This window comes from Bos javanicus, chromosome 3 (assembly GCF_032452875.1).
Source record: "Bos javanicus breed banteng chromosome 3, ARS-OSU_banteng_1.0, whole genome shotgun sequence".
Classification (NCBI taxonomy): domain Eukaryota; kingdom Metazoa; phylum Chordata; class Mammalia; order Artiodactyla; family Bovidae; genus Bos; species Bos javanicus.
Genome location: NC_083870.1, coordinates 100,784,061 through 100,796,586, shown reverse-complemented (window position 1 = coordinate 100,796,586; position 12,526 = coordinate 100,784,061). Strand labels below are relative to the sequence as shown.

The 12,526-nt window shown below is 41.2% G+C and overlaps 1 protein-coding gene across 1 annotated transcript; it reads left to right on the top strand.

The window, feature by feature from the left end:
* Positions 1-251: 251 nt before the first annotated feature.
* On the top strand, positions 252-857 carry LOC133245359 (large ribosomal subunit protein uL22-like). Its single transcript, XM_061413245.1, has one exon. The coding sequence runs from the start codon at positions 288-290 to the stop codon at positions 840-842; it is 555 nt and encodes a 184-aa protein (XP_061269229.1). The 5' UTR covers positions 252-287; the 3' UTR covers positions 843-857.
* The last annotated feature ends 11,669 nt before the right edge of the window (positions 858-12,526 follow it).

Below are 12,526 nucleotides of genomic sequence, written 5' to 3'. Positions count from 1 at the left end.
CCACAGTTCAAAAGCATCAATTCTTGGGCACTCAGCTTTCTTTATAGTCCAACTCTCACATCCATACATGACCACTGGAAACACCATAACCTTGACTAGACGGACCTTTGTTGGCAAAGTAATGTCTCTGCTTTTTATTTATTTTTTTTTTTTCTTACATGATATTTTACATGTTTGTCTCTGCTTTTTAATATGCTGTCTACTTGGTCATAACTTTCCTTCCAAGGAGTAAGCGTCTTTTAATTTCATGGCTGCATCCGGTAAGTGGCCTGAGGTGACCCCTAAAAATGGTGCGCTATTCACTTGACCCAGAAACCCCCACAAAATCATGCAAATTAAGAGGTTCAAATCTTTGTGTTCATTTTAAGAACACTTGTAAAACTGCCCAGGCCATAAAGGGTATGCATATCCGAAAGGCCACCAAGTATCTGAAGGATGTCACTTTAAAGAAGCAGTGTGTGCCATTCCGTCGTTACAATGGTGGAGTTGGTAGGTGTGCACAGGCAAAACAGTGGGGCTGGACACAGGGTCTGTGGCCCAAAAAGAGTGCTGAATTTTTACTACACATGCTCAAAAATGCAGAGAGTAATGCTGAACTTAAGGGCTTAGATGTAGATTCTCTGGTCATTGAGCACATCCTAGTGAACAAAGCCCCCGAGATGCAGCGCAGGACTTACAGAGCTCATGGTTGGATCAACCCCTGCATGAGCTCTCCCTGCCACACTGAGATGATCCTTCCTGAAGAAGAACAGATTATTCCTAAACCAGAAGAGGAGGTTGCACAGAAGAAAAAGATATCCCAGAAGAAACTGAAGAAACAAAAACTTATGGCCCTGGAATAAATGCTACAAAAAATAAATGCAAGTAAAAGTAAAAGTGTTGGTTGTCTTAAAAAAATAATAATTTCATGGCTGCAATCAGCATCTGCAGTGATGTGTGTATATATATATATATATTTTGCCACATAGTGCAGCATTCAGAATCTTAGTTCCCTGACTGGAAATCAAACTTGTGTCCCCTGCATTGGAAGCACAGAGTCTCAACCACAAGTCCTCCAGGGAAATCCCTATATTCAGAATGTTTAATATTTTGATAGGTTAAGCAATATTGAATATAATTTAAAATACTGTTTCATGAAAATGTTCTTCTTGTTAGTCACTACTGTACTTGCTTCTGATGAATTATTGCCAGTTATAATATACAAAATGAGTTTATTTAAGCAATACCCTTCATGAATATGGTCCCGATACTATTATAGTTCATTATAGTTCATCATCTCCTGGGTTCTGCATACTTTTACTGGCCAACACATGTGTTGGTGACTCAATTCTCCTATTACCTTTCTCTGTTCAACTAGCCATGAAACTGGTTCATACCGTGTTTTTTTACATCATCTGGCCCTCACTTAAAGCAGTAATTACATCACAGTACTAATTTGCTGTGGTGAACACAGTTAACCAACTCATCAACAGCAATTGCCCCCTTCTTCATATTAACTAGATGCAACAGGTAAGGTAATTCAATGTGAGTATAAAGCAGATGTGGAGAAGGCAATGGCAACCCATTCCAGTACTCTTGCCTGGAAAATGCCATGGACGGAGGAGCCTGGTAGGCTGCAGTCCATGGGGTTGCTAAGAATTGGACATGATTGAGTGACTTCACTTTCACTTTTCACTTTCATGCATTGGAGAAGGAAATGGCAACCCACTCCAGTGTTCTTGCCTGGAGAATCCCAGGGATGGGGGAACCTGGTGGGCTGCCGTCTATGGGGTCACACAGAGTCAGACACGAATGAAGTGACTTGGCGGCAGCAGCAGCAGCATAAAGCAGATTTCCCAGAGCAATGAGTATCTTAACCTTAGGACTTGCTAACCTAATAGCAACCTGTCATAAACTTATAAACCATTAAAGTTAAACCTGTAAACTATTAAAGTTAAACCTATAAACCATTAAGGTTAAACCTATAAACTATTAAAGTTAAATTAGTTCAATTCAGTTCAGTCTCTCAGTTGTGTCTGACTCTGTGACCCCATGGACTGCAGCACACCAGGCCTCCCTGTCCATCACCAACTCCCAGAGTATACTCAAACTCATGTCCATTGAGTCAGTGATGCCATCCAACCATCTCATCCTCTGTTGTCCCCTTCTCCTCTGGCCTTCAATCTTTCCCAGCATCAGGCAGGGTCTTTTCAAATGAGTCAGCTCTTCACATCAGATGGCCAAAGTATTGGAGTTTCAGCTTCAACATCAGTCCTTCCAATGAACACTCAGGACTTATATCCTTTAGGATGGACTGGTTGGATCTCCTTGCTATACAAGGGACTCTCAGGAGTCTTCTCCAACACTACACTTCAAAAGCATCAGTTCCTCAGCGCTCAGCTTTTTTTATTGTCCGCCTCTCACATCCATACATGACTACTGGAAAAACCATAGCCTTGACTAGACTTTGTTAGCAAAGTAATGTCTCTGCTTTTTAATATGCTGTCTAGGTTGGTCATAACTTTCCTTCCAAGAAGTAAGCGTCTTTTAATTTCATAGCTGCAGTCACCATCTGCACTGATTTTGGAGCCCCCCCAAAATAAAGTCTCACTGTTTCCACTGTTTCCCCATCTATTTGCTATGAAGTGATGGGATCAGATGCCATGATCTTAGCTTTCTGAATGTTGAGCTTTAAGCCAACTTTTTCACCCTCCTCTTTCACTTTCATCAAGAGGCTCTTTAGTTCTTCTTCACTTTCTGCCGTAAGGGTTTTGTCATCTGCATATCTGAGGTTATTGATATTTCTTCTGGCAATCTTGATTCCAGCTTGTGCTTCTTCCAGCCCAGAGTTTCTCATGATGTACTCTGCATATGAGTTAAATGAGTTAAACTAAAGTTAAATGCTTTAATGTAATTGTAACCACAAATACAATCATAGAAATAAAATCCCAGGGTCGTATTTAGTTATGAGTGCATCCAGATAATTTTTAAAAGATTTATGTAAATTTTTTAATTGTCACTGAAAGAAAAACAGTACATTTAACAGCTCTCAAAGAATACTTGAATCCTTTAATTTACAAAATTATATTAGGGATACACAAAGGCCTACAAGTCCCAACAGAAATACTGTTATCAAGGATATGTTTGTTAGAATTGAATACAGCTGCAAGTAACAGACAACTCAAATAACAAACTCAACCAAATAGAGGATTAATTTTTCCCATTTAATAAGTCAGCAGTCCAAGGCTGCTCTCAGGAACCCCGAGTTTGCACTTTCTCTTCCCAAATCTCTAGCATGCAGCTTTTATTCTTACAATTACCTTATAGTCACAAAATGTCTGCTCTACCTCCAATCTTATACCTACACTCCAGGCAGGGAGAAGGGAAAAGGCAGCCAAAAGTAGGTATGAACTCTAAATGGGGAGGCAAAGCATTCCCAGAAAACCTCAGTTTATATAGTATTTGCCTGAGTATGTGCACGACTGCTCCTAGCTATAAGGGAGTCTGGAAATTGTGTCTATTAATTGGGCATACTGCCAATCCAAACACAATTGAGATTCTGTTAGGAAGGAAGGGAGGGAGGGAGGGAGGAAGGGTATTAGATAGGCAACTGACCTTGATGAATAGGACAATAGAAACAGGATTCTGACTGTAGCCATGTAACAATGTTGAAATGCTAGAAAAAGAGACTAAGTTATATATTTTTCCTACTCTTGCTACAGATGGCAATTTGTTTTATTAAATTGCCAAATTTCTACATTTTCAATCAGATTCCAAACCTTAAATTCATGTATGATTTGATATCTGTTATTCTCCCATGATTATCCTGTTTTATGTTAAGCTGTTGGTCATAATTAAATGAGGCAAATGTTTAGAATATCAAATTCTTGATTTTAGGCTCAAGTTTTCACCCCTCCATACCTAACTAAAAATCAACATCAAAGTTGTTTCTTCTCTCTCTCTTTTAAATGTTTATTTTTTTGGCTGAAATGAGTCTTAGCCGCCACATGCAGGATCTTTAATTGTGGCATGTGAACTCTTAGTTGTGGTATATGGGCTCCCGTTCACTGACTAGGGATTGAACCCAGGCCCCCTGCACTGGGAGAGCAGTCTTAGCCACTGGACTACCAGGGAAGTCCCTGATTTTCTTTCTCTTCCTCCATCATCCTTCTCCTCCAATTTTAGGAGAGCTGGAATAAACACACAGATACATCCAGACCAGAATAGTAAAGCAGAAGGAAGTGCCTAAACTGGATCAACCATGGTGCAGCTGTAAGTTAGACTTGTAGAGGACTTGCAACCTGTGTTCATAGAATTAAAATTGGTTTTCACCTCTAACTACCTTGTGTATCAGGAACTAATACTCAAACCCTCATCCACTCCAACCTAATCTTTATAAACATAAGCACTTATCAGTTATTTCTCAACTGCAGTGCCATCAACATACCGCAGTGCCATCAGCATCCTGAGTCTAATAATATTTTGTTGGAGGGAGGGGCTGTCCTATACATAATTAGATGTTTAGCAATATCCTAACCTCCAGATGCCAGTAGCACCCCCTCCAACATATTGCCAAATGTCCCCTGGGGACAAAACTGCCACAGGTTGAGACCCTCTCAGCTAGAGAAAGTCAATAAACAACTTGAAGACTCCTGGCCTATCTAAACTTCTGGTTCATTTATCCTGGCTGGTAGGGTCTTCTCTGCCTGGAAGCAGGGAAAAATACATTTTATTTCTTTCATGTATTCATACTTTATTTCTAGATATCTTGGCCAAAGCTTCCAGAAAAGAGTGCCTTGCTCATCAGAAGAATGGCAATTAGGAGAACGATGATGTTAAGGCCAGAAAGACTCACACCCATTGTAATGACTCTTTTGGCTTTTTTTCTGAGCACTTCTCTGTCAGTGACAGCTGGGAAAGGGAAACAAAGGATTAGAGGATCAGAAAGCACACAGATGGAAAAGGAGAGCTCTACCTCTGGGCAAGGCTTCACTGATTCATTCCTAGCCTCAACCACACCTCTAACCACAAGCTGGGGTCCCGCCTTTCCTGGAGTCCTTAGTCATGTTCCCCTGACCCTCTGCAAGCTGTAATTCTGCAACTAAAGGCATGTCCACATTCTTTCCTACCACCTTCCCCCGAGGAACAGCAGGGCTGACAAGCAGACCCCGGTCGGAGGACTTGTAAGACCAGAGCTGGATAGGAGGCAGGGCCATCTCAAATGTTTGAACCATTTGGCCACTGACCTAAGAGTCTAGCTAACCTGCTTATAGTGTGTAGTTTACCAAACCAGAATAAAAGTTGGCCCTTTCTGGACTTCCCTGGTATTACAGTGGATAAGAATCTGCCTGCTAATGCAGGGGACCTGAGTTCGATCCCTGGTCAGGGAAGATTCCCCATACTGTGGAGCAACCAAGCCCATGTACAAGTAATGCCACAACTGCTGAGCCTGCGTGCTGCAACTACTGAAGCCCGTGCACCCACAGTCTCTGCTCCGCAACAAGAGAAGCCGCTGCAATGAGAAGCCCGTGCACCACAGCAAAGAATAGCCCCCACTCTCTACAACTAGAGAACGCCCATGCACAGCAACGAAGGTGTAGCACAACCCAAAATTAAACTAATTAATTATTTTATAGCTGACCCTTTCTGATTCTGAAGTAACATAATAAACAGATCTTAAAACATTTCTCCCTCCTAAGTCTTCTCTTCTTCAATGTAAGTGGTCCTATTTCCCTAACAACTCCTATGTGACTTGATTTCCAACCCCCTTGCTGATATCTCCCCACAGCATTTAGCCTGGCAAGTATTCAGCATAGTGTTTCTTATCTTGACACACAGGCCCTCTACCCATCTGATGTCTTATCTCTCCTTCCTCACATATAGCACAAGCCGCTCTAACCATAAAGCACTGTGTGCAATCCGGAGTATATCATGATGTTACAGATCTCCCATATCCTGTTTGGTGATTCTTCCTTGCCTGTCTCTTGCTTATCTCTCAGAATTGGGCTAAAGTGTTACCATTCGGGGATACCTTTCCTTACAAGCTCTCCATTCTCAAACTGATTTTCTGTGCTTCTCCCTCTTTAGTTCCAGCATGCTGCTGCTGTCGTGTCCAACTCTGTGCGATCCCATAGACGGCAGCCCACCAGGCTCCGTCCTTGGGATTCTCCAGGCAAGAACACTGGAGTGGGTTGCCATTTCCTTCTCCAAAGCATGAAAGTGAAAAGTCAAAGTGAAGTCGTTCAGTCGTGTCTGACTCTTCTCGACCCTATGGACTGCAGCCCACCAGGCTCCTCCGTTCATGGGATTTTCCAGGCAAGAGTACTGGAGTCGGGTGCCATTGCCTTTTCTGCACCTTAGGCTAGCAAGATCAAATATAAAATAAAAAACAGCCTTCCCAAGTATTTAGTATTACTTTCTGAGTTCCCTGGGGGCAGAGAGTATTATGAGTCAGCTCCATTAAAATTGTATCAACCATATCCACTCTGGTCTGAACAGTGGCCTGGAAAACTAACAGGATAGAGCTTCACTTTTATTTAAAAAATTGGAATATACTTGATATACAATATTTTGTTAGTTTCAGGTGTGGTATATAGTGATTTGACATTTACACATGTTATAAAATGGTCACCATGATATCTAGTTACCGTCTGTCCCTATACAAAATTATTATAATGTTATTGACCATATCACTTATGCTTCATATTACATCCCCATAGCTTATTTATTTTCCAACTGGAGCTTTGTATCTTTTAATCCTCCTCATCTATTCATCACCCACCTCCCTTCTGGAAGGCAATTATTTTCTATACCTATGAGTCTGTTTTTATTTTATCTGTTTGCTTTATATTTTATTTTTGGTAGCATCCTATTTCCTCGACCAGGAATTGAATCCAAGCCCCTTGCAGTGGAAGCACAGAGTCCCAATCACTGGACCACCAGATAAGTCCCTCTTTTAGTTTTTAGATTTCACATATAAGTGATGTCATATGGTATTTGTCCTTGTCTGATTTATTTCACTTTAGCATAATACCCTCTAGACCCATCTATGTTGTTGCAAATTGCAAAATTTCATTTTTATGATTAATATTTATAAATATATATCATACATAATATATATACCACATCTTCTTTATACATTTGTCTATCAATGGACACTTATGTTGCTCCCATATCTTGGCTATTTTAAATAATATTGCTATGAATGTTGGTATGCAGATATCTTTTCAAATTAGTGTTTTTGTTTCCTTAGGGTAGGAGGGAGCTTTACTTATACGGAATTAACCTGGGCATGAGAATTGCATTGTGACTTCTGTCCTTCTTTCCAGGAAAAAACTGCACGCATTTTTTTAAATATATAAGAATTGGGCCCCTAGTACCTTAGCTGGGAAAGGCCAAAGTGGGGATTTTTTTGGGGGGGGTGGCGGGTGGATTTTCACTGGAGAGTTTTGTTGTTGTTGATGTTTTAATATTTATTTATTTATATTTATTTGGCTGCATTGGATCTTAGCTGCCACATGTGGGATCTAGTTTCCTGACCATGGATCAAACCTGGGCCACCTGCATTGGGAGCACAGTTTTAGCCACTGGACCACCAGGGAAGTCTCTCTCACTGGAGAATGTTTTCATCAGTGTGTGTTATAAACTGGATTTATTACCTCAGACCCAAGAGGGTTTCCACATGGGGCCTGGCCAGGGAGTTCCAGAGCTCTAATTAGCTACTAATTGGCCATTTAAGTATCAATAATAACAGCTTGGTTTGTCCAGTGTTCAGATCCTAAAATATTTCATCTGATGAAGAAACTGTTTTCCTTCCTAGTATCTTACAGGAAGTCCAGGCTTATGTTGAAACTTAGTGTTTATTTACTTTTATTTCTGGAGACCTTGAAATCTTACTATCCTATCACCCCTCAGAAATGGACTTCAGTATCTCTCCTCTAATAGAACACAACCAAGCAGCTTAGCTACAGTTGGTCTATGACTAAAAGGACAGCCTTATCGCAAAGGCTTATCTGTCAAGTCCCTTAGAAAAAAGAAATCAGACTCCCAAAGTCCAGCACTAGCAGAGCCCAGGCAAGTCACCTTCAAGCCCTAATAAAGTGGGAAAGGCACCAGAATATACCCAAGGCTTTGGGTATATCCTCATCCTTTTTCTGCTGGTGAAGGAAATCCAGGCTCCAGTGCAGGTATCTGTCATAGCTGTGGCAGAGCTGAAGGAGAAATGCCCATCCCATTCTGGGCTCTGGGCTCAGGGCCAGTCTCCTCCCTCATCATATACAACCTTGATCCAGAAGCAGGAACTGGCACCTGGGCCTTCTGAGGCCCGAGGAGTTTGATCTTTGAATCTGAATGAACTGAACACAGCTAGTGCCAAACCTGCTTTTGGTGACCTCCTTTCTGTTCTTTGTTTTTTTTCTCCACTTAACAACACACCCTGGAAACTTTTCTACAACAGTTATGGATCTACTTTATCCTGTGGCTGTATCGCCTTTATTGTGTGGATGCCAGTTCCCTTCTTACGAACACTTGGGTAAATTTTCTTTTCTCTAAACAATATAATAAACCACCTTGTCACTTTTATTATTATTATTTCCTTTGACTAAATTCCTTAAAATTCCTGGATCAAAGGGAAAATCAGAAGAGATGCACGTTGAAATTTTAATATATATTACCAAATTATAGAAGGATTGTACTATTTTGGACTCCCATCAACAACAGTGTGTGAGTAGGTCCCTTTTTTCACACTGTCTCCAACACTGGGGCTGGCTTGATCTTTTTCTTTCTTTCGCTTTTTTTTTTTTTACCGGTGGCCCTGGGTCTTTGTTGCTGCACAAGGGTTTTCTTTAGCTGTGGTGAGCGGAGGCTACTCTTTGTTGTGATGCACAAGCTTCTCCTTGCTATGGCTTCTCTAGTTTGGAGCACAGGCTCCAGGCACATGGCCGTTGGTAGTTGTAGCACACAGGGTGTTGCCCCGAGGCAGGTAGAATCTTCCCAGACCAGGGATCAAGTCTGTGTCCCGTGCATTGGCAGGTGGATTCTTATCCACTGTGCCACCAGGAAAGTCCCAATCTTTTTAATTTTTTCAATCTGACAGGGAAAGTAATCTGCATTTCCTTCATTGCTAGTGTATTTAAATAACCTTTTTATAGCCATTGTTCTTCCTCTATTGGGAACCACCCTGTTAAGAATTTTGTCTATTTTTATCAAAATATTCTTAATTTATTTTCTATCAGTTCTTTACAAAGTAGTACTTGAATCCTTCAACCATTAAATGGTGCAGACTCTTTTCTTACTGTCATTTGTCTTTTTGTTTATGCTGTCTTTTGCTGCAATTTTCACTTTTATCTGTGAAAACTGTCAATATTTCCCTTTACACTTTCTAACTTTAAAGTTAAGGAAAGCCTTTCCCACCCCCAAGATAGTGCAAATATTCTCCTATTTCTTCTTTTAGTATTTTTAAGATGTTTCTATTTTATATTCAAGCCTTTTTTTGTTATTTATTTCTTTTTGGCTGTGCTGTGCAGCTTGAGGGATCTTAGTTCCCTGACCAGGGATCAAACCCTGGCCCCTGCATTGAAAGCTTGAAGGTACCAAGTCCTAACCACTGGACCACCAGGGAATTCCCATATTCAAACTTTTAAACCTCCTGAAATTTATTTTTTTGTCTAGTACAAGGCAAGAGTCTAAACTTCATCTTTTTTTCCAAATGGTTAGTCAGTTATCTCAGACATTTTAGTGTGGTAATTAAGGCTCTTTATGAACTGGTCTTATCCTACCTCTCCAGTTTCATCTCCCACTTTTCTCCCTGGAACTCTGTGCTCTCTTTTTATCAAATTACATGTAGTTCATGGAATTAACATCCTGTTTCACCCCACCACAACTTAACACGTGTTAGTTTCTCTGCCCAGACTGTCCTTCTCCAGCTCCCTTTAGCTCCCTGACCAAGAACTATTTCTTTAAAAATTCTTTATTTATTTATATATCCATTTGGCTGCTCTGGATCTTTTAGTTGTGGCACACAGGATCGTCAATCTTCACTGCAATATGCCTGATCTTTAGTTGCAGCATGTGGGATCTAGTTCCCTGACTAGGGATAGAACCCAGGCCCCCTGCACTGGGAGTGCAGAGGCTTAGCTACTGAATCACCAGGGAAGTCTCCCCAACCAACAACTATTCAGTCTTCCAGAAAATTTCTGGCACATGGTAGATATCATTAAATGCTTGTCAATTAATAAATCAATCACTTCTACCCACTTTTAGCACAGAGTGGCCTCTGTGGTAGACATGTGCAATGGAAGGATGTAAAAATTGGGAAGTGAAGTTGACAGGGGAAATCCGAACTGCCATATGACTTAGACCATCTGCTTCCTGCCGTGGTTCTGCTCTTGCCTTGTCAGGCCTGCCCACAGTACTTACTCCTCTTCCCCACCCTTTTCCAGTCCCAGACCAATAGTTTCAGTTGGCTGCAGCCTCATTCCCGCCACTGAACTGCAACATTGATCTTTGTGCCTGTATATCTCTGCCCTGATATAAGTACAGCTGGAGCGCTGCATAAATATGTGTGCACATAGGTGTGTGAATGTGAGAGAGAGAGAGAGGGAGAGTGCAACCCTTCTGCAGAGTCCTTTTCCATTCAGGAGTCTTGCTGTCTTTCTAAGATCTAGGGAGGAGTTTCAGCATCTTCACCGGTTGGGGAGGGGACTGTTGGAAACCACACCTGCCTAGCCTGCAAACAGTCTATTGTGAATACAAACAATAATCACAACCATTCACCAAATCCCTACTATATACCATCAGACATTTTACTTCCATTGTTTCATTTAATCCCAAAACATATCAGCAAGGTAGATATTAAAATCTCTATTTCAGGACTTCTCTGGTAATCCAATGGCTAAGACTCAATGCAGGGGGCGTGGGTTGGATTCATGGTCAGTAAAGTTCCGCATGATGTGCAGTGTGGCAAAAAAACCCCCAAAAACCCTGTATTTCATAAATAAGGAAATATGCCCAAGATCACACAAGGGGTACAGGAAGGATTTAAACACAACTGCATTTAAACAACACTTGTAAAAATGAATAAATAAATAAATAAACAACACTTGTTCTGGTTAATTCACAACCTGTATAGTTGGGCAGCCTCAAGGTTGGAGGTTCAGGGCTATGAGATTCCCCGTTCCCCAGCCTGACATTCCAGACACTCCACAGCTACTATCCAGCTTCTTCTTCTTCTTCTTCTTTTTTTTTTTCTAATATTTTAACTTTTTACTTTATATTGGAGTATAGCTGATTAACAATGTTGTGATAATTTCATGTGAACCACAAAAGGAGTCAGTCATACCTTTGCAAACTCCCCTCCCATCTAGGCTGCCACATAACGTAGATCAGAGTTCCTTGTGCTATACGGTAGGTCCGTGTTGGTTATCCATTTTAAATATAGCAGTGTTTACACATCAGTCCTAAACTCCCTCGCTATCTCTTCCTCCCATTCTTCCCCCTACTATCCAACTCCTTGAGTAGTACATTTCTGTGCACACTCTCATTCACTGATCGAACAACCTTTCTGATCTTGGTGAAACAGGCACTCTCTGAAATTAGCCGCATTTTTTTTGGCCTCTCCACAAGGCTTAAGGGATTTTAGTATACTGATCAGGCAAACCCAGGGCAATGAAAGCACGAAGTCCTAACCACGAGAATTCCCTGAAAGTGAAAGTCACTCAGTGGTGTCCAATTCTTTGCAACCCCGTACTATACAGTCCATGGAATTCTCCAGGCCAGAATACTGGAGTGGGTAGCCTTTCCCTTCTCCAAGGGATCTTCCCAAACCAGGGATAGAACCAAGGTCTCCCGCATTGCAGGTGGATTCTTTACCAACTGAGCTATCAGGGAAGCCAACATTTTTAATCCTATCTTCATTATTTTGTTATTTTAAGCAAGTCACTAAGCCTCTCTAACACTCAATTTACCCCACTTTAAAATAAGAATAATAATACGAACATATTGGACTACCAAGAGGATTAAACGAGATACAGGGGATCAGGAGGCATCAATCACTTTAAAAAGTATTTGTCAGGGAAATTCCCTGTCAGTCCAGTGGCTGGACTCTGCTTTCACTTTTGAGGCCCTGGATTCAATTCCTGGTCAGGGAATTAAGATCCCTCAAGCCATGTGGTGCAGCCAAAAGAAAAAGTATTTATCACTGTGCCCTCCGATCTGAGGCAGATGACCGATGCTCTCTTGCCTACAAAAATGTTGCTATTGCAATTATTTTCTCTTTCTCCTGAACTGTCAGTGTTTCTCACTCTGATGGATCGCACATAATCTGCCATACTAGTGTGTCTGCCAATTCAGGGGGAAAAAATATCCCACCTTTGACTTCATTACACATCCAACTACCATCCCATTTTGCCATAGCAAAATTCCTAAGTTACTTATATCCACTTTGTCCACTTCCTCACCTCCAGTTCTTTTCTTAAATTGCTGTAAATGAGCTTTGTCTATACCACTTCACTGAAACATCTATTGTTGAGATCGCCAATGGCTGCCATTA

What these genes read in the sequence shown, in the direction of transcription:
- LOC133245359 (XM_061413245.1), top strand. Translation starts at nt 288, where the DNA reads ATGGTGCGCTATTCACTTGACCCAGAAACCCCCACAAAATCATGCAAA.